At 36.1% G+C, this 23,559-nt stretch overlaps 1 protein-coding gene across 4 annotated transcripts in view; it reads right to left on the bottom strand.

The window, feature by feature from the left end:
• Positions 1-23,559, bottom strand: part of LOC131031072 (uncharacterized) — a 175,292-nt gene that overhangs the window by 95,195 nt on the left and 56,538 nt on the right. For 2 of the 4 annotated variants that reach the window (XM_057962097.2, XM_057962098.2), the window contains exons 6-7: positions 9,145-9,192; positions 6,059-6,175 (exon numbers count right to left, since the gene is read on the bottom strand). In XM_057962097.2, the coding sequence (XP_057818080.2) occupies positions 6,059-6,175; positions 9,145-9,192 (165 nt within the window). The remainder of the gene's footprint in view (positions 1-6,058; positions 6,176-9,144; positions 9,193-23,559) is intronic. The other 2 variants (XM_057962099.2, XM_057962100.2) reach the window with 1 other exon arrangement.

Here is a 23,559-nt window from a genome sequence, read left to right as displayed (position 1 = left end):
TACTGTAAGAGATACGCTAATTGTGACATACACTACTTTAGTATATATATATATATCTGTAAATGAAAACATTATCAGTGTCCTTGCCCTTATTTATCTATACTATAACAGTATCAATATCATAGTACGCATGTTTCTGTGTATTTATCATATCCAAGTCATCCCCTTTGTTGAAATGTATTCATAACCAGGCATATGTATAAAGTTTACTATCTATAGATCCTCCTTACCTATATAACAGAGTTAATTATATACGAATTCAAAAACCTTGGTATGAGGATATTCTTATCCCTCATTGTCATCTGCGGCTTCCGTGCTAGAAGCCTGTGCCTCTGCAACCCCCATGTCGTTGGGGTTTTCGGCTTGTATCGAGGTCCAACCCTCATCGATCATATAGTTGACCCACCATTCTCTTTTTGGTTCCTTTACCACACCAAGACATTGTTTGAGGAATGTGATATTCCTTTTTATATCTGGTTGCCATTGCAGAAAGGATTTATGATCCTTGATAATGAGAATGGGCATCTTAAAGTCTATTTTGAGTGATTCACCTTTGTCTATGGCCTAAGAATCCCTAACGTATTCTTCTAGGTAGGGGATACAGAGATTGTCATCTACACAGTTAATGGCCATCTCTAGATTTACCAAGTATTCGTGGTTAAGTATTAACCTGCATAATGAGGTTGTAGCTACCTTATCCTCTCCCATTGTGAGTAGAATGGCTGCAAACCCAGCAGGGATGTCACTATTAACTCGTTTCCTATGCTCTGTATTTATAATCTCATTACCCAAAATCCTCTTGGTCGCATGGACGACCAAATCATCCTCCGATCTCAGAATAAATGACCAGCATTTCTTAGATATCTCTCCAACAAAGGACATCTCTCGTTTTTTCGGGCACAGGCAAATACCAGAATCCATTGTTTATGACAGAGTGCAATGTTGAAATGTAGGTGTTACCTCTAGATATACCGGTTTTGCTAACCGACTCTATCACTTGATACATGGGTTAACAATAAACCCCGGCTAAGCGCTAAGCTATTCTGCAATGAGTGACTCCTCTCCTCATGATAGGCGAGTATAATTATTATCGGATAGGTCTAGCAAGTCTCCATGTCCAGGATACCTTGTTGGAGCGAATCCAGAGTTTGTTATTGTTTACCTATTAATGATCGTCTGTTAACCCTTCGCTCTGGCACCTCCAGTGCATGATTGCTTCAAGCAACCGAACGATACTTGCATAGGAAGGCCTAACATATGATGATTGATACTCAGATTATGTGTCTATATGTGTTAGGTTGTGTATTTCTATATACACATAAAAACATGTATATATATAGGGGTGTTTATACACGTACATATATATGTATATGTATATATATCCCTATATATATATATATATATATATATATACGTATGTGTATATAGATATGTACATATATATATATCAATTGAGAGCTAGAGAATGAATATGAGCGTGTATGATGGTGAGTTTTAGGATCTAGGTGACCTCAGCTTTGTGTTTATCATTGATGAGCATATATATCTATATATATATCGTTGTGCATATATATATATATATATATATATATATATATATATATATACATATATGTACATACATATATATATATATATATGTAAATATACACACATACAAATATATAAGTATAAATATATATGTTCAAATATATCTTTATATGTGCATATACATATATATGTTTGCATATATATATGTCGATGAGAGCATGGGGATGAAAATATGAGAATGTGAGAGTAGGAGCTGAGTGTACACTGGTACTGCAATCTATATGTTTGTACAAGATACCCCTAGTTGCCCGTGAGTTGTCTGTTCTAAGTGCACAGGGATCATGTCATGTCCCCTCTTTAGCTCTGTCTAGCAGAGACATGTGAGTTAGCCTATTATGGAGTCTTGTAGGCTGGCAATGGTGGATAGAGACTCAGTCAGGATATTCAGTGTTTGGATTTGGTGTTTCTGGCAGTAGTCGACCAGTTTGGAGCAGTTCCTTGATTTTAGAAGGCAGTTCCTACATTTTAGGAGGTTGTTCCTACTTTTAGGAGGTTATGACAGCATCCAGGATTGGGGTTCCATGAGACCATTGCTTGGTTTCAGTTTCAAGAGATTTGGGTGTGTTTCCTAGTTTCTACAAGCATCCCTAGATTTTAGGGATGAGACTGCCAGTTGATCCATGATTTCCAACATCAGTCACAGATAGGTGACAGGTTCAGTTTCAGGCTTTTGGTATGTTTCGAGCTTTCTGTAGCTATTTGGATTATATTTTTTATATATTTATTTATTTCCTAAGTTAGCGTTTTAATATTTTAAATAAGGCTATGTCTATAGCCATTTCGGAGTAATAAGGGGTTTTTGGCTTCATTTAGATTCGTATGCCCATGTGTTATAGCTCGTTGGAAAGGTCTTGAACTTTTCTAAATGATTTTCACTTGTCAGGGTTCTTTTGGTGCTTGGAGTTATTTTATATTGAAAAAGTGGTGTTTTTTTATACTTGGGCGCCCAATATTGGGAAATATGACTTTATATTAAAGCGCACTTTTCATATATCTTTAGGATTCGATTTGGAAGGAAAGAGATATAAGGATAAGGAAACCTAATTTCTCATTATCTTTTACATATTGAAAACTTGTTTGGTGCGATATTGCTCTGGTAGAGCAATTCTTCAATCTAGGACGCAACCCCATGATTGGTACTGGCTGGGACGTAGCCCTCAGCTATTGATTGGCAGTGGATTCTTTTGGCATTGGCATTATTGGTCAGAGTGTATGCACTATTCCTTGTGGAGATTCAGATTGCTTGGTGAGGGTTTCAGCAGGCTGGTTGAATTTCCCAGCTAGGACATGATTGTTTCAGCTTGATGCCACCATTACAGCAGGTACACTTTACGCTGGAAGTGGTGAAGACTTTCATTCAGCCATAGCTGGTGTTCTTGGTTTGTGTTCATCATCTACCCTTCAGTTGGCGCCATTATTGGATGTAAGCACATCCCCAGTGCATAGGGAATAATCTGGATATTATAAATCAGAAATCTGCCTGGTAGGATTTGTATCAATTCTGATTTAATTGAATGTTCTTACTTGTTTCAGCTTCCTTCCTTATTTGTTGTTCTTTATTCATTACTTGCTTATATATTCAAAAAAATACAAAAAGAAACCAAACATTCTGCAACTTCTCTCTACTCTGTAAGACCATCAGCAAAATCACAGGAAAATATAGTTTATTATTTTAAAAATTACAGCAGATCGGCAAGGGGATCCATCAGGGATCTTTCACATCAAGGATGTGGTTTTATTCATTCCATCTCCCCCTATATTGGCTAAATTATCTGCCACTGTGTTAGCCTCTCTATATATATGATTTATTGTGTAATCTAAAAAGTAAACAATATTGAATATAATATTAAACAATATAATAAAAAACTATTAATATAATATTAAACAATATTATTTTTTATTTTGTGTATTAAATGAAAAACTAGAAACTAATTACTAATTACTAAACAATGCAATATTAAAGCAAATAACTATATATTATGAGTTAATAAAACCTAAAAAACTAAAGATTACATCCCTTTAGGCTTTGATACATGTCAAAATATATAATAAAAATAAAGAATAAAATGTTACTAAGGTCAATAAAATTAAAATTCAACCGAATCAATTGAATAACATTCATATAACTACAATACAAACAATACAAAACAAAACATTGCATGCAGAACCTAAAAAAATAAATCAAATACAAACAAAAATAAATAAATAAACTACACGCAGAACCTACTTGGGCAAGCCGGGAAGACGTAGGCAAAGCTTGGTGGACAGAGCTGAACAAAGCTTTCGTGGCGGCTTCAGACGGCTTCCGCAACGACGATGGGTTTGGAGATGTAGAGCTTCCACGGGCAACCACAAAAACTAAAACTAATCAATGGCAAACAGAGCTCCCACCGTGCAACCAATAAAAACTAAAACAAAAATCGACTACAAACTACAAATCGATGACTGTTGTGTGTTCATCTGAAGTTCGGCACGATATTTATAAAAAAAGACAAAAACCTTAAAAAACGCAAGTTTAAAATATGTTTTTTTTAAAACACGTCATCCACACTTTTTTTGTACGAATGCATCCGAATTTTGGCAAATTTCAAACATTGTTTTTGCGTTCGGCGAATTTCGTACCTGAAGGCCGAAATTCGCCAAATGCAGTGACTTATCCTGCAAGTATAGTTTCAACTGGTTGCTTTGAAGATGGAGGTACTCGATGTGGGATGACTTGTTTATGGTGTTGCTAATGTTGGTTGTTGTAGTTTGATGAGTTTTTGAAGGGGTTTGATAGGGAGGGCATACCACCATATGTTGAGCCATACTTGTAGCTAAGTGTGAGGTTTTAGAGGATCAAGCATTACCTTTTTCTCTAGTTTGGTTGACTCTTGGGTGGCACCCAACCTAGGCGCTTTCATCCCTATCATTTTTCGGCCAACATGTCGGTGTTTGAATGGTCAAAAAGGGACCATACATCTGACTATACCTGTTTTATAAGCTGTTAAAACCTTGTTTCAGACCTACACATACTTTAGTATGAGTATCATTCTATGTTGAGATGTCTTACAATGCTTGGGGATGAAATAAATATTTAAGTATAAGTGACATTTACATATGGACATTTATTTTCTCATACTTTAAGTTATATTTCATGTATATAGTTTCAAGATGTTTAAGATGGGTTTTGGATCTTTAGGAGCTCCAATGCAAATTCTAGTTTTTAGAGGATCTTATAATTTTTCTGTCATAGTCAAATTTCAGTAATCAGCACACTCCTATTATCTTCAACAATGCCCAGCCATTATCCAGTGTTGACAAGTAGTTTAGAGGCATTCCTTGGCATTTGGGGTTGTTTTTCTTGCTAGTCGTATAGTTTGGAGTGGTGTTTCAGTTCTAATTTGTGTTGGGTGTTTCTATATATTGTCTTCAAGAGTTTACAGTGTGCTCTGAGTGTGTTCATTTCTGATTTGGCAGTTTATCAGCAGCAACAAAGTGCAACCAGACCTGTATCAGCATTCCATATTGTTCATACAAGATATTCTGCTGTTGTTTGATAGCGAGCTGATTTTTTCATGTTAGTTGGTTCATTTTAGGGTTGTTGCAGCAGACTTTATTAAAGATCAGCACTTTATACTGGCTAATATGAGCAGTTAATCTTTCTATGTGATGTTTGTAATGCATTCAATGACAATCTAATCTTATAATATGGTAGTATCGCCAATGGCCTCAACTTTGCATCTTGTTGTAATTGCACTCACCATTGAACAAGTGGAAGTGCATGTGTTTTGTGATTATAGTCCACAAACGTGAAGTGCCTGTGCTTTGTAATTGCACTCCCTAAATAAGCAAAAAGTGCCTGTGCATTGTAATAGCACTCTATTGAATAAACATGAAGTACCTATGCTCATTGTAATTGCACACCCGTTGAATAAGTGTAGAAATGTTTTCCTTTTAGTACTTGCATAGCACACTCCACTAGAGAAGTGAAGTTTTGGTTCGCATTGCCGCCATGTGTGTTTCTTTTAAGTTGTTGCATTGTAGATAGTTGGTGGGGTCTTATACACCGTATGCTCTCACCTTGCCCATCTCGGGAACTACGTGATCAAAAAGTGATAAGGATATTGCATTGCACTTCATTTTAGTTGTAAAATCTCCAAAAAAATAGTGTTTTTAACTTTTTATTACAAAGTCGAATTAGTTTAGAAATAAATTGTCTTCAGAATTATGATATAAACTTTTCTAATTGAAATCAACATAAATAGAGTCTTACTTCAAGTCTATCAAATTATTTCAAACTAGAAAAATCAAACTAAAAGTAATCAGATATTACGATTACCTATTTCCAAAAAGGCAGAGTATACCAAAGTGTTTAGTAGTAGTATGTCTACTGAAAAATGCATCGTTCCCTACCTTCTTCATCAGAATTATATACCATTAAATGTCTAGTAGTACTACGTCTCCTGAAAAATGCATTGTACCATACCTTTTTCATCAAAATTATACTTTGCGGATCCTTTGGAGGCCAAACAATCTCTTCATCTTCATTGGTTATAGGTTTTAGAATTGCCTTCAAAACATCAGTTGCCGACTCTATTTTCTCCTGAAAAAGTATACTACTTAGAAAATTAAAAATCAACTTAAATGCTTGTACATCATATATAGTATTTTGTCTAGGTTGCACAAAGCTTCATGTATCCATACAACTAACTCGTTGTCTCTATCTTTATCCAGGTTATCTAAAAATTATTGGTAAAACCACAAATATTTTCTATCATCCATTTTTCAATCATATGGAAATTAGCCTGCCGAGCTATATAGTAAACATGATTGCACAAGACAGCTACACTTTGCCACAATTCTTGAGAATACAAAGTTGAGCAAAATTATTCTGATCATAAGCAAATTAAATTAATTTTTTTCCTTTGGAAAATCATGATACAATACCAAACAAAGCAAGAAAGCACATCTTTGGTATATCCTCCTAATCTAAAGGTTATACCAACAAGAATGTTTTCTGCAATGAAATTGGCTATTTGAATGGATTCAAAGAAGGAAAAAGTTACAACCTACAATGCACATGATAATAAATAATAAATAAATAGAATTTCATCACAATAATGAAAATTATTATAAGAAGCTCTGAAATCATTAATAGCATTCTTATTGGAGTGTATGTCCAAACTGTTTCTAACAGGTTCACTTTTTCCTATACACGATAGTGAATAGTCCAACTTATCATTAGAAACTACATTATGTTTAATGTTATTATATTACCCAAGTTCATTTGTTGGGCTTAGAGGTCTCAGATATCATATCCCATTAGTGCTTGAAAATTGACATGTCAGTTGCATTTTCAGTTTGGCCTCATTTTTTTGGTAGGCAAAAGATGATGTGGATGGTTGTTGCTTTGAATTAGAATGAATTTCTTGTTCACATTTGTAACAGCAATGCTATAAGCTTGTCAAGGTCAATTCAAATAATATATTGGTCTATTTTCTATAACAATATATGTTTCCATTTTATGGAACTGATTTGTTTGCTGGTATCATTCAAGCTCTATCAAATATGCAGATTTGAACATTTTGAATTGACCCAGCTGGCAATGTAACTATCCACTACTTGAGTAATGACACCTTTTGCACAACTATCTAATTGAAAGATCCTTTCATCATCGATTTCAGATAGTCTTGGAGCCAAATCAGTAGACATTTACTGCTCATTATTACACTACTTTGCTTATCCATCATCATCCTAGCTCTGCCTATTTTTGGGAACTTGAGTGATGTCTTCAATTATAATAGATCCAACTTGTTCAATCTGCTACCTTTGCAGTATAGCATCAGAATGAACTTAAACATTGTCCATTTTGTTACAACAAAATCCACTCCAAAGGGATTCCCCGCAATTATGATTTCTTGAATCGGTAGTGTACCTGAACTTACTGGTGTAATTCCTACTTGATTGGCCATTTTGCAACCTGAATGAACCGATTGTAACAGTGGAGCTTTTGGCAATCAGATCCAATATTTTTCAGAAGAATGTTCTACCCTAATCCCTCATGAATACTTGTATTAGGTAGGAGACTCAGACCATATTCTTTCATTTCAATAGTAGTCATTGGGATGTAATTCTTTATCTACACATCTGTATGAGTTATGGAATATATTCCAATAGTATTTTCAATAATGTCACAACTTCAGTACCCGTGCTAGTGCCATCAATAGTTGTAAGGAAAAGAAAATTTCTTTCTTGCTTTTCATCTTTACCTTCTTTTGTTTGTACTTTCTTTGCCTGATTTCTCTTTATCTTGTTCTAGAATTTTCTAAACTGGAGGATCCTCACTCCAAGGTCTACCCCTCAATGGTTTATTTTGTTTTATCATGCAAGCAGTTGCATGCCTATTATGAAGCAAATTACTTCCAGATGGATGCCTTGTCGGGTCACCACCTTGTCCAGCATGTCCACTGTACCTTATAATGATATATCATATCCTATATTCCCCAACCATCCCCTATTGCACAATATATTTTATTTCCTATTTAGCACATGAATATGCACATATTCCCTGTAGCACCTCATTATGTAGCACTCATTTTGTAGACACAGCATCTCTCCTGACTTATTGTCACAACTTTGCCTCTTTATGCCTTGTAAGACTTATTTATTTCAATTACACTGAGTTGTATGATGACATTTTAATACTTTTGGGCATGCTAACTTGGACAATTTCATACACTAATTGGGATCATGGACATTTTTACATGCGTTTAAACATGATGTGGCAGTTTATCAGTTGGGCTTGTTTGAACATTTATTTATGTGCAATGATTTAATTTATTTAAATTATCATGTGATTAGTTAAGGTTTATTTATACCATATTACCATGTTATATTAGTGGTAACATGAAACTATTTGATTTGTGCGAAGATAATATGATCCATTTAAAGACAATTCAGAGTCAAAGGGGGGTGCACAATTCACTTGGGGGTAAATGAGTGAACCCAGTAATGAGGCAGCTCCAAAGATATAGATAGCTTGTAATAGAGTTTATAACAATTGCAAAGATCACATGAATGTAAACACAAGTCAGAAATGAATTTTAGTCAAAGCTGGTTGATTAGGTTGATTGGCCACCAATGAGATGCCATGATGACTTGGCAAACCATCAATTTGGCAGTCGGCATGGAAAGATGAATTAATTTATGTTTATACATTTCAATACAACGATAGAGAAATTAAAATATTTATTTTCATAATATGGAATCCAAGACAACAGATTTTTTCAAGAGTTGCATATTAGAAAGATACAAAGGGCAAATTTGACTTGTACAGAATGAACGCATCACCCCATCAATAGAAATGGAAGATCATACCTATTACACTAAGAAGTTAGAGAGCAAACATTAGAAAAAGGTACTCCCAAGGAAGACCAGATTGGTTATATTGCTTTGTCAACGATACCAATGCCTAGTGGCTCATAGTAGAGAAACTTTAAAATTGTTCTTGAACATCTTGCAGTGTAATCAAATCACATAAAATTCTTGTGGAAATTGAGGAAAACAACTGACCCCATTCCATGATGTCTTATCATGCTGCAAATTGGATGGTTCCCTTTCCTGAAAGAACTCAAGAAAAAATACCCATACAAATATTTACATTAAATCCAGCTCACATCAGCATCCTTCACGGAAAAGTGGTGTTTTCAATACCTTATTCACTAGAGCCTCAGAAATTTTAAGACAGAACACGGTAGGTAGTAGGAAAGACATCTTAGAATCGTTGAACATAAACAGATACCAAAACTGGTAAATAAAGAATTCTTACAAGAAGGCAATAGAAAAAAAACTTGGGACAAACATGGCAAAAGAAAACAAGAAAACTATCCTACCTTGTGTTCAAGGGATTACAGAAAATCTTGCAAGAATTTTAAAGAAAAATGATATCAAAACATATTCAAAGTTTACAAGCTTCTCAAACATAGCTTAATAAATACCATGGACCAACTAGAAAACTCAAAAACGGTGTCTATAAAATCCCTTGCTCTTGTGGCATCATATATTGGTGAAATAGGAAAATTTTTACAAACTAGAATTAAACAGCATGCAATAGACATTCAATATTTTAAAGTTAAACAATCAACACTATCAGAACATGAAGACATTACCAACCATAGGGTATGCATTACGGATGAAAAATATTCTTGCTATAGGTCATTGGGAGAATATATGGATTAGAGGGGCCATGGAGATTGAAAAATGATTAAATATCGTAATGACGGCTTCAAATGACGTCAATCTTAGAAACCACTATTGCACAAGATCAATAAGAAAGTAAACAAATATTCCAAGACGAACATTAATTTTCTTGTTTTTTAGTTGCAAGAAAATTTGTGTTCATTTTTGTTGGAACATTATCACTCAAATGGGTATTAATGTTTTTGAGTAATCAATTATTCAATTAATTATTGATTTTTTTGCTCAATATTCAATTAATTGTTGATGGCTAAATAACTTTACTCTTTTGATACCCAACCTTTAGGCTTAATCTTCCCCTTCCACCCTCTTTCCTTTTACATTACTAACCATTTTAGGAACTAATTTATTAGAGGTATCGATAGTCTTAAATAGGCACTTATTTATTGATCCGTTCCCTTTGCAATATGAAGTGGAACTACTATTTAAAAAAATTGAATATACATTAAACATCTTTAATTTCCAATTCGTTATTTGATCATCTTTTTATTTCCCTTCATATGACAAGTCGCCCACAAACCAATCTCGTTATATAATTAATAGTTGCCTCTTTGTTCTCAAGCATTGGCTTCAATCTTTTTCCTAATGATGTGTCCAATAGGGTGACCCAAAACATTGAAACCTAATCAATTCATGTTGCTGACTCCAGAAGCACATTACAAACAGACAAAATCAAGTGTATTCTAGAAAAATATAGGATGTAATGTGATTTTTTTGAGAATAATCTGATTTCTTGGGAAAATGGCAATGGAAGAAAAAGCCAAAAACAACAAAGATATAAAAAAATTCATTCTTCATTCACTCCATTGTGAAAAGTATAGGCAGAAATAAGAAAGTTGTGAAAACATGAGTTTTGTTTCCTAGTAGTTTGAAGGTGTAAAATTAGGGCATTTGTGGTGCATTAAGGGATAAGAGCTCATAATTAATCCATTGGGTATATTGTTAATTCCTCCATCCTCTCCTACACCTCTCAAATCCTTCCAAAGCAGCTATTTTAGTATATTTCTATTTTGTTGTTTTGCATCCAAATCTTAAAAGTGTGATTTTTATTTACTCGATATATCTTGGTGAATGTATCTTTTTATTGCACTCTTTCCTCTTTTATCATTTGATTAATGAAATCTTTCTGTTTTGAGTGGGACAGGCTGAGACACAGAGATAAGAGAATCAATAGAATGTAAATTCTGCATCCTCCTTTTCATTGTTTATTAAAAGGCTGAAGTTTATGTATACATGTTTCAACACTTAGCTAGTGGTGAGGGAGAAGTTGTAGAGAGGCCTGCAGGAAGGCAAAGTCCAAAGACAAGTGTTACCAAATCATAGATTATCAATTTGTTGATATTCCGAAACTTGTGATCAAAAATTGGTCTTTGACCAGAAAAATTATTTGGGGCCTATGGGAAACACCCTCAAGTTGTGTAACCAACACCCTGTTGTGACATTTTCACACATCGCCCCATTGCAAATGGGGACCCCTTTTTTATTTTATTTTTAGGCTAAGGTTTTGTCTTCAATCTCTCACCTCTACAAATGAGTCAAGTTTTGTGAAATTTGGAGGAGTCATCAGAGTCAAAAAATGAAGCAATGGTCGAATGGACGTTTTAATGCTATGGATGGTCTCAAATAGGCCGAAGGAGAAAAATTGCAAGTTCCTGAGGTCAATTCTAACAACATGCTTTTTTAAGGAAATTTTGCTTTTTGCTTTTTTCTAAATTTAGAAAGTTTTGTTTTTGGCATTTTGGGGCCACTCCGGGAACCTGCATTTTTGGCCTGCTTTTTTTCTAAAAATATAAAGTTGCTTTTTTGGAAAGTTGTTTTTTTGGAAAGTTTTTTTTTGCTTTTATGAGGTCTTGGATTTTTTTGGTTCAGGAAAACAGTCAAGTCAGAGGAATTCATCCAAAATGCACTAAGTATGAAATAACTTTCAAATCCAGAGGATAATTTCTAAAAAGCTGATTGAGGATCACAAGAAATTGACTAAGTCTGGAACCTTGATCGAAAAGAAAAATTCCTAAATTTCCTTGGAGAAATTCCTTGAAAAAATTCTTGAATTTCCTTGGAAAAATTCCTAAATTCCTCAGAAAAATTCCTTGTTTCCATGGCAAACTTCCTCGAGCATAAGCAAAGTCCGCCTAGGCAAAAATGTTCCCAAAAAAAAAGGTGAGTACAAGGAGAAATTTGCCCAACTCATGAAAGGAAAGAGTTTGAACTTGGCTAAATTGAAAAGGAAATAAAGCTTCGAAGGAAAAAAAAAAAAGAATTGCCAATAAGTCTTAAAACGCCAAAAAACAATAAAACAAGGAAAGTTCAAATTGGAAGCCTAATTGTGTCCACATTCATTATTCTTCAAAAATTCAAAAAAACAACAAAACAATTCAAAGAAGGAATTCCAATTTCCTATAAGTATAGGCATTGGCCTTTCATTATTCGCACTTCTAGGAATTCGAACTTTCTCCAAGTTCTCTTAGGCAATTTAGGAGTTTTATTGCAGGTTTCAAGAGGAATTCAAGGCATTTCCTATAAGTATAGGCCTTGGCCTTTCATTATTCACACTTCTAGGAATTCGAACTTTCTCCAAGTTTTCTCTTAGGCAATTTAGGAGTTTTATTGCAGGTTTCAAGAGGAATTCAAGGCATTCATCAACATTATTTGAGATCTTCCTCCACTTATTGCAGGTCTGAAACGCTTCTAGGACAAAATTCTGACATTGTTGATTCCAAGTTTCTTCTTTTCTGTCTAATTTCTCCATAATTATGAGTTCCATCCATGATAAAGGGCTTCTTTTTTTGTATTTCTTTTCATCATAAGGGCAGAAACCCTTAAAATCAGACTTTGTTTTATGAAACTAAGATTATTTCATGTCTGATTTTAAGTTTTGGAGTTCAAATCAGCCCAAATTTCGTGATTTCCAAATATATCCCCAATCTGATTTTGATTTCTAGGGTTTGTGTTAGGTCTGATTTTGATTTTCAGGCTTCATTTTAACCAGATTTCCATTTTGCAGAGTTCAAATCAGACGAAATTTCATAATTTTCAAGTATTTTGGGTCTGATTTTGGATTTTCAGAACATTTATAAAGTCTGATCAGACTAAGTTTCATAGTTTTCTGAGTCTGATCTTCGTCTTCTAGAATGATTATAAGGTCTAATTTGAAATTCTAAAACCTTACTTAAAGTCTGATTTTGATAAGGTCTAGGTCTGATTACCAAAATCTTTTAGTTTGATCAAATTCTGTCCCATTAGTTTGAAAATTTTCTGAGTCTGATTTTGAGTCACCAGAGTACTCCTAGGTCTGATTGGCAATTCCAAGTTCATTATCAGTCATTATTTCTCAGAATTCCAACTCTGATTTTTATTTCTCAGACCATACTCAGTTTGATTCTGTAAATACTCCTTGTCTTCAATACCAATTCTCTAATGTTTTGTTGGCAAATGGAGGTAGGTTTTGGTTTTAGAATCTATGATTTTATTTGCTTTTCTTGGAAATTTTGAATATATTGAATGCCAGAGATATACAAATGATCAAGCACATAGAAACTTAACAAGTTGCATACATTAAACATGAATTTTCATAGAGCTAACAAGAACTCTAAAGAATTGACTGAAACCCAAAAAGCGACTACAATAGAACAATAGGAACCTAATTTACTGATTCGATCTGCAACATAAGATTTGATTTACACCTCCAAAGGCAGTGTTTTGATTACCTATAGTAAGCCGCTACCTTCTAGATTAAATTCAGAAATTTTTGTGCCTTCAAACAATAAATCGCACCCTTAATGCTGACTGCGGCTGTCAAAAGCAAGTCATAGCTGAATGGAAAAGGCTCCAAACACTCCTAAATGTCACATATGAATGCCTGCAATCTGGTTCTTCAAATCTAATTCAAACACACTGATATCTTATTCCAATTCGCTCAATCTTGACCTCTGTGTGAAGCCAATTGATTAGCAATCCTCGGATGAATGTTTCACAACCTCAGATAGCTGCTGCAGTGAAAGAGCTATGCTCTCCAATGCCCAATAGCTCAGAAATTTCCAGAAACACTTAGTCTCTTCAACCCCCAATGCTCTCCAAGAAACAAGTTTAGAAAAATAATCACATAATGAATCAATTTCTTATTGAGGCCTTATATCCTTCATGAAGTTCGATTTTGCTCAAAAAGCCATTTAATATCAATTTATAATAATATGGCATCGAACTTAGTTAAAACTTTTAATTTTTCATTAATGTTGGACCCCATACTTAATTGAGATAATGGCCCCTTTCGATGATGACTTGACCCTTTACTTAAGTGAAATTATAAAGTTAGATTATTACTTTATAATAAGCCATTTAATGATTTAATATTAATTTGGCCACTAAAAACTTAATAACCCCCAAAATACTTAACATTTTGATATGACGTCTGAAACTGGAGTCCATCCTGCTTTTCCCCACTTGACCAAATGCTCTTTCTAAAAATAGAAAGGTCCTCTCTCAATCAACCTTTGGCTTACTATAAATAGTAAGAATGGCAATATGTATAGCAAATGAAGTCCAAATGACACCAAACAAAAGCCAAACGAAAGCATATTGAATCCTGGACTAGTTGCAAACTAAAAGAGACCCTCTATCCATCCTCATTAGCCTACGAGGGTCAAAAATTTTTGTTAGTATTTTTGTATTCAAAAAAATAGACAACACGTTTAAAAATTTTGTTAAAAATGAAAATTTTACTTCGCTTGCTATGTTTTTTGTTTCATTTCGGGTTTTTTCTTCCTGACTGCAGGTGGAAAATTTTCCTTTGATTGCAAGTTTTATTTTTCTCTTGTTTTATTGTTGTAGGGAAATTTTAAAACAATTACAAGTGCACTTTATTTAAAACTTGTCACTTGTAACTTACTTTTTATTTCCCTCTTGCTTTTTATGTCTTTTAAGTTGTTGTAGGAACTTTTTGGACAAATTATAAGTGAGTTTAAAATTATAAGTTTAAAAAGAACTTGTAATTTCTTTCAAAAATTCCTACTTAAGTGATTTTGAGATGTAATAGGGATTTTATTTCCCTATTACATGTTTTAATGTTTTTAGTCATTAAAACTTGTAAAGGGGATTTCATTTCCGTATTACAAGTTATTTTGACATGTCGTCTTGTTCTTTTCTCTCACAAACCCAATTTTGCCTTATGAGTTGAAAAGTGAAGCAAATTAAAACTTGTAAAGGGATTTGAATTCCCGATTTCATATCTTTTGCTTGCATTTTAAACTTGTTCTTTCTTCCCAAAAACCCGACCTGATTTTTCTCCAAGGACTTCGAATTTTGCAAGAATTCCAAACCGATTTTTGTGGAAGAATGCATTCATGAAGGACGCGTGGTGATTCTTATCCCTCTTTTGCTGATTTATGTGCCACGTTTTTTTCCATTTTGCTAGGCGTTTTTGCTGGTTTTGAGCCACGTTTATCTCCTTTGGAGCCATTTTTGCAGCATCAAGTAAGGCGTTTTGGTTTCTCTAACCTAAACGTTTCTTCTCCTTGCTTCAACATGTATCCTTGCTAGGCGTTTGGACTCATTCTTCCTCTTCCTTGAATGTCGTTTTTGGTGATTATGGTTAAAATCCGAGTTTGATAAAAACGTGGCTAGGGTTTCAACGATTTCATTTTGCCTTCTATTTAAGGAGCTGATTGTTTCTTTCAAAGTTATTCTATCTCTTTGGAGGGCATCTTGATCAAGCAAGGTATGTTTTGTTTTCAGTTTTGTCTTTATTTTACTTTTGTTGTTTTGAAATTCCTTGATTGATCATGATAGTTGTTTGTTTTGTTTTTGTTTAATTTCGGGTTTGAGAGAGATCTTCCCATTTCTATCCAAGTCTTGAATGTAATTTAAGGATTGCATTGTCTTTCCCCTTCCATTTTTCCCTCTTTACTTGCATTTGGGTTTTAAAAATTCGATTGCAAGTAAGATGAAAGAGTGAGTTTTTCCCCTTTGGCTGAAAAGACTTCATCATCTTTTGCCAAAAGTTCAAGTTTCAAAGTTGTAAATCTTGTCTTTTCAATTTCAGGTTTTAAAAACCTGATTACAAGTGGAGGTTTTTCCCATTCCCTTAAGGTTAAAATGAAGATGATCTTCCAAAACTGTTTCCTTATTCGTCCACATGCATTACCCTTGTTCACACATTCCGTTTCCAATATCTTTTCCATGACAAAATTCCATTTTTCACACATCCTTCCACTTTTCTTATTACAAGTATACTTGCATTCGGGTTTTAAAAACCCAACTGCGAATATGTCCTACCCCAATTGTATACTTGTAACACATCTCCCAAGATCCGAAATTGACCAAAAGCCAAGTTTCAAGTTTTCCTATTTATTCACATTTTCCTCTCAAGAGGGACAGAGTTTTTCTCATTGAAAAGAAGAAATATGTTTCATTCGGCTGATCTTGATGTTGCTTTGACACTTCTAGATCTTCGTCGCAGTGTACCAAGCTCTTGTTCGATGACTAATTTACTATCATCTTCCTCTCAAAAGAAGATGAAATATAAATATGATCAGTACCAAAATGAGATCTCTCCATCCCAAGTTTCCACTCCCATGGTGCACATCAAAGATACGGAAATAGGGCATGTTGACATGTCAGAGTTCGTTAAATGGGTGGAGGATCCCAAGGATAGCAATATGCAGCGCCTGTTGGACAGCCACATTCATCATGCTTCTTCCTTTCCAGTGGCTGCCCTAGAACCTGAGTTCATTCTTGCTTGTGCCAATCATTTTGACTAAGAAACAAGAACTATCAGGAATGATGATGGGGAAGTGACAATCCGTCTTGATGCAGACACTATAAAGAAGGTTTTCAGAATACCACCAGCACCTGTGTACAGAGATATCTCTAAAGATAGTGCAGCTGAGTACTATGTTTCAATAGAAAAAGATTGCAAACACCATATCAATAGATGGATCAATGAGCCATGGGCTGCTTTTACAAGATGGGCAAAGTTGTACAGTAGTAATTTCAAGTGGGAAATCGGAGACACGATCACTCTTCTCAGCAGGTCGATGGGTTTAGAACATTCTAATGTTTTTGAACCATGGATGTATAAGTTCATCATGCTCATAAGGCAGTCTCAACACATCTCTAGAGGCAAAATCATCAGTGATACCCTTTGTGAACAACTTGCAGCAGTTCCTTCCACTATGACGTTCTACATGAACTCATATTTGGTGTATATAGCAGCATCACCCAGACACTTCCCTGGTCTTTCTACCAAGGGTGATCACTTGCTTATACTAATATGGGATTACTATGACCAATTGCCTTTGAGACCTGTTGTGACCTTTACACACATCGCCCCATTGCTAACGGGGACCCCCTCTTTGCCAGCTCCCTGCATTGTTAGGTTAGGGTTTTGGCTGCTTAGTGGGCAATTTTGCATTTTCCGTGCCCGAGTCTCGGAGTTTTGATCATGCCTAGTGCCGTCTAGGGTTTTGAAGTGTTAGGATCAAGTTGCAAAAGATGATATTTTTAATGATCCTAAGTTTTGTTGAGTGTTAGACCTATTGAACGTTAACGTGTTTTTAAACACGCGCATCAATGATTTTAAAGTGCCAAGATATTCACAGACCTTTTGGAGTTGTTTTCTCACTCCTAAGGTAATATTTAAGTTGGTTTCGCACTTTATTCCTATATTTTCCTAGCGTTTCGCTCATATTTTGGAAAATTAGTATAAGTCCAGTCAAATTTAAAGTCGCTGAGTGATTTTGAGTGGTTAAAATGTTAAAATCCTAAGGGAAATCCATATTCCAAGGGTTAAAGGGTCACAATCCATGCTAGAGGTGATTTTCCCCTCACATTCCAGACTACCCAACCCATTCCCCCACTCAAAATCCATACTACACATGGGTTTCCCCTGGAATCCATACTGGCCACTAATTTCCCCCACTGTTTATCCACACCTGGAGTGATTTTCCCCTAGAGATGCTAAAATTTGGCTAAGTGTCAGGATTTATCCAGACACCCATCAAATTTCCCCTGGGAGTGCAGACTGGAGTGCAAGGATAATTCCATGCCTGGGTCAATTTTCCACCAGGATTTTTGTGACAACTAAGTTAGGATTTTTGTCTGGATTTTTATCCAGACAGGGATCGATTTTCCCATGAGCATTTTTGTAAGGATTTTTGTCCGAATTTTTATCCAGACAGGGATCGATTTTCCACTGGGAACATTATGAAGAGTTTTTGAGTCCGGATTTTTGTCCAGACTGAGGTCGAATTTCCACCAGGGAGGTATTTTTCCAAGTTAAGTGAGTTTTGAGTGTGGATTTCTGTCCAGACACCCATCGAATTTCCCCTAGGTGATTTTTGCAAAATGAGTGCATTTTTGTCTGGATTTTTGTCCAAACTCACATCGATTTTTCCCTGTGAGGGTGATTTATGTGCATTTTGACGAAGTTGAGCATGGATTTTTGTCCAAGCATGGGTCAAATTTCCCCTATGGGGCAAATTTTGACACTTAAGCGATTTTTGAAGGGATTTTTTAATCCCAACCTATAGCGATTTTCCCCTGGAGGCTTTATTGTGAATTTAAATTGGAATATTTTAATAAAAAGCCCCACTTTGATTGCTTTTAAATAATTATTAAATGATTATTTAAAATTTAAAAGCAAATTTAATAACTTGAAATCATTATTAAATGTTTGAACCTTCTAGAAGCAAGTTAGGGTTTCACCAAGCAAGTATTTATACAAGTGTTTTTTATCCCACATTGCTTGTGTGGTGAAAGTGAGAGGTGAAAGCAAGCATATGAGAGGAACTTCAGCATTATTTTATTATTATTTCTGCCAGGTGTCTCCATGAGAGCGATTTTCTCCAAGTTGGGCTAATTTTTTTAGCAAGGCATTTTGTGAAGCGTGGGATTGAGGTTTTATTTTCCCCCATTTTTTCCAGCTTGCTGATCTATCCTCCTTGGCTACCATTAAAGACCAGTTTCAAATTTTCGATTTTGCTAAGTTTGGCGATTTTTCCAAATTTAGCAATTTTTGGTAAAAGTTGGCAAAATCTTGATTGAGGACTTGGGCAATTTTTCCTCCAACATTTTTGCTACTGTTCAGACCTTCATTGCTGTAGATCTAAGCTACCATTGGCATCAATTTTCAGATTTCCATTCTAGCGCTAGACTTGGAAAAATTTCGATTTTGCTTGGAGGCCACATTTTGGTCGATTTTTCATGCATGTTTGTTGGCTGTCATCATTTCCAGCCTGCTGATTCGCTTCAGATCTGAGGTTTGCTTCAGATTTTGACCTCCATTAATGGCTGCCATTAATTTTCAGACTTAAGTTTTTATTGCCCAGCCAATTCTAACTTAAATATTTAGCATTCGGAGGTGTTTTGTGGAGTTTTCTGTGCACTTTTTAGACCATTTTAATGCTGTTGCAGGTCTGAAACTCCATTGTTAGGCGGTTGTCCTCAGATATTTTCATTTCCAGCCACCTAACCAATTTTGGCGAATTTGCTTGGGGCTGTTTCCTAAGCCATTTTTCATCATTTTCAGGGATTTAAACCACTTTGCAAGGTGCCGGTTGTCTTCAAAATTTTGACCTCCATTGTTGACTGCGGAAGGTGTCTTCCGACATTCATTGTGTGAAAACACAACCTTTCACACCTTTCCTAAGTCATCATCAATCCGGTATACTCCTTTGCATTCTTTGCTTGCATATTTTCTAAGCGTAAGGAGGTATAAATGAATTTTATGGACGGCTTCCATGCCTTAGTGTTGTCACACATTGAGCGTAATTGCTAAAACTTACCAAGTGTATGGATTATTTTCCTGACTCCATGGTCTAAACTAGCTAAATCTTTAGAAAGTCAGGAATTTTATTACAAGTATTTATTTTTATCCTAGGACTAACTTCCAGCTTCGTACAGGTGTGATGTCAAAGTCAGGATACAAGGAAAGGAAAGAGCTGCTGAAGACGTTGGAGACTAGATTTTATCCAGAGTTCAAGATTTCATCCAGATGGAAGGAGATCACTGATACCAACATGCATTTCCTAGACTTCGACCAGATGCAACGTCGAATGTTCGGATCCAGAGATCAGGTTCCCTCTCCAGCATATGTGAATATTATGAAGAGTGGCATTTTCCATGCCGCTGGGTTTCCACAATCCATACAGTGCAGTGAGTTGATCCTGGAGTGTGCACGATGTTACGATCCACTCACAAGAATGATCAAGAGTCCGAAGGGTGTTGTCATCGCCTACCTTGCTGAGGATACCATTGCTGAGGTATTTGGAATTCCACGCAATACAAACATGAAGGATGTGACCAAGGAAGATTATGCAGACAGATACATGAAGAAGATGGGTGTATGCAAGAGTTTAATTAATAAAGAGTGGATGATTGAACCTAGGAATCATCATTCCAAGGCTTCCAAAACACTTATGTGCGTAGATTTTAAGGAGGAATATAGTGATTTGATATTCCTACTCAACAGACTGATGGGAATGCCACAGGGAGCAATACTTCATGGATGGATGTTCTACTTCATCCAGGATTGTCTTGGAGGAACACTGGTGAATTGGTCTAAGATCATAAGCGACAATCTGGATTTTCAGTTGAGGAATGTAGAGAGGTCCAAGTCATTCGCCATGACTTCCTACTTGGTGTACCTGCTTGCACGATTTGTTTCATACAGAGGATTAATATGCAAAGGTGAAGTCGGGAATGGGCAAAGACAGTTTAAGAGTTATGAATGCTACCCCCAATTGAGTATGCACAGAATTGAAGACTATAAAAGAGTGAATGATGCATTCACTACGTACATCACACGGATGCTGCAGGGCGGAATCCACAGAAGATTGTCCAAGGAGGCAACAGAGTTAATAGAAAAATATGGATCGTGGTATATATAGTTTCCCACTTTCACATACCTCAGGATTCATGGGTTTCAATCTGAACCCTACAGACTTCCTAGGTATCCAACTGACAGAATGATATTGTTGGAAGTGGTAAGATAGCTTCTAGAGTTCGATGTTATCCAGAGAGAGAAGCACAGGACAGGAATGACATTCCCTATCTCAGTTGGGAAGACGTCAGAGGTCTGCCAATCCGCCATAGCTGCCAGCACTGCAGGTGAGGAGATTGCATTCTACAGATTTGCTACCTACAAAAAGAGAGAAAGATTCAATCCAGACAAGAAGGTTGGAAGGATCAGAGTAGAGAAGTTCACTCATAAGATTGACATAGAGGATTATTGGGCTAACTTAATGGACAAACAAGCAGTGAAGAGAAGAATGTGGTCCAGAATGCCAGTGGATTTCATGAGGAAGTGTGGAGTTTTCCTCATTCCTGATCAGGTATTAGATGATAGAGATCATACACACCCACATTATGAGAATGAAATGAAGAAGGCAATCCTATTGCCAAATTGGTCAGTGTCAGAAGAGACTGACCTGAATGTATTGATGAGAGAAGTCTTGAATTTCTCTCGCACATGGGTAGATATGCAAATGAACAAATTAGTTGACATGGGTGTTCCCTTCACTTATGAAAGGATGAAGCCGAAAGAGTCTACTTCCGAGGATGATCAGAGGACTGTCAGTGATGTCAGGATTCATGTAGACGAAGAGAGTCAAGCTCCCAAGAGAAGGAAGAACATGCCTGGAGAAGTCAAGGCTAGAGGGAAGAAGATTGAGGATGTGAAGAAGAAACAGAAGACTATCATTCCTCCACTTATCATTCCTTCACCCCCTCCCAGTGTCTCATCAATCGAAGTGATTGAAGTAACAAAACAGAATAAGGAGACTCAGCAGTATTCCAACACAGTGATACTACCAGAGAATACTCAGGAATTTCATGCCACAGCAACATCTGCACCTCCTGATGAGAATGATGACCAACCGGGATCCCCTACTGTCCTTTTGGAAGTTAGTTTGGGAAAAGATGTATATGATTGGACCAGGAATAATCCTGATGATAATGATTAAGTTATCTCGGCACTGAAGGACCTTGATCGAGAAATATGTCTCGATGATGGTATGGAGATGACTGCTATTCTTGAATGGTTGAAGAAGAGTATGGAAAAAAGTAAACAAATGATAGAAGTACAGACTATTGATGATATTGATGACTACCTAGCTAGGAGTGCTAAAAAGAAGGAGCCCAAGAGAGTGGAGATTTTGTCGCACATAGCTAGAGATGAGACAGGAATGCGGATTGCGCAGATTGTTGTTCCTAGAGCCGGAGTGACAGCGGACACTGCTACTCCCATGGATTTCCAAATCATTTCAGTTGCCCTTCGTCGTCCATCCACAGGGCAGGAATTTCAGGAGATTGGTGACAACCTCCAAGCAGTCAATGCAAAGTTAGACACAGCGATTGCAGAGAATGAAAGGTACAAAGAAGAAAATATTAGACTCAGAGAGTATATTGCAGGGACAAGGCGTGGAGATCCCACCCTCATTTCCCCTATTGCAGTTGACCATGGAATACATTCACACTGCGAGGTAGCAAGAGGTACACACTCAGAGGTGGAAAAGTGGATTGAAAGCACAAGGAAGCAGGCAGATGATTTCCTTACTCAGTTTGTCCAAGCATATGATAAGACAACAACACTTGTATTCAGAATCCAGTATTTGGAGGGAGTTTGGGAAGAATTCTGGCCTATCCAAGAGAAGACTATTCCACGCCTCCTGGCATTGAAGAAAGTTCCTAATTCCACCTTGGTCAACGAGAACATTGTGCACAGTGGAGACATATATAATTTCCATGGCTGGTATTGTGCACTAGCTTTGAAGAAATCAGCTTACGAGAACGCCCAATCGGAGTTGTATGGAGATGGAAGGATTAATTCAAGACATTCAGATGAAAATCCTTGCCTCGATTGAGGAATTATTGGGTGTTGATGTTAGTGATGCTAGTGGTTTACACTTAGCCGAATTAAGAGACAAGATGAAATTTATTAATTTTTGCCAGTTGGACTCTTTGCAGAAGAGTCAGATAGATGACTTGGTCTCTTTGTTGATTCACGTTCATAATTCGCAGAAGCTCATGCCTGAATGGCAGAACACTTTGAATGCTTACTCAGATTCATTGGATGTGATTGATTTACAGCAGGATACCTTGCCTAGCATTTCCATGGAGGAGTTAGATTCAGTATTGGCTAGATTCTTGGAGTATGCTAGGAGAGAGAGAGATGCAAGAAGGAATCTTCTAGAAGATTCCCTATATCATGACTAGGTATCTTTTCATTGGGCCATATGTTGGTGGCGCCATTTTTTATGTAACCCTAATTAGGGCAATTCTAGGGTTTTGTTGGCATGATCTCGGCCGTTGATTTTAGATCAATCCGGGCCATCCATTTTGTAAGAGACTCTATATATGCCCCTTTGTCTCTCATTTGTAAGAGAGTTTTTGTAGAATTGTTGGTATATGCTACAGCTATTTGAATCCTAATCATTGTTCAATTGTTGGTGATTTTGCTTTTCAAATGTTGTATTTGCATTCATGGTTCTCAATTCCTCCAAGTTAGATTAGAATTTAGATTAGAATTTATTTTCATGTATGTTAGATTGAGTGGAAGATTTGTTGAATTTATTTGTGTGGAATCCTTAATCCATACCACTAGCCTCTTGCCGCTGGTAAGTGCGCCTTGTGTGGTCAACTGGAGTTTGAGTAAGCATAACTTCAACTATTATGCGTCCGTTGACAAGCATCAACTTGGATGGTGTCTACGTTTGATGGTAATAGTCTGAAAATCAT

The sequence above is a fragment of the Cryptomeria japonica genome, chromosome 5 (assembly GCF_030272615.1).
Source record: "Cryptomeria japonica chromosome 5, Sugi_1.0, whole genome shotgun sequence".
Taxonomy (NCBI): domain Eukaryota; kingdom Viridiplantae; phylum Streptophyta; class Pinopsida; order Cupressales; family Cupressaceae; genus Cryptomeria; species Cryptomeria japonica.
The sequence above is the reverse complement of the archived record's forward strand: the minus strand, read 5'-3'. Positions and strand labels throughout refer to the sequence as shown.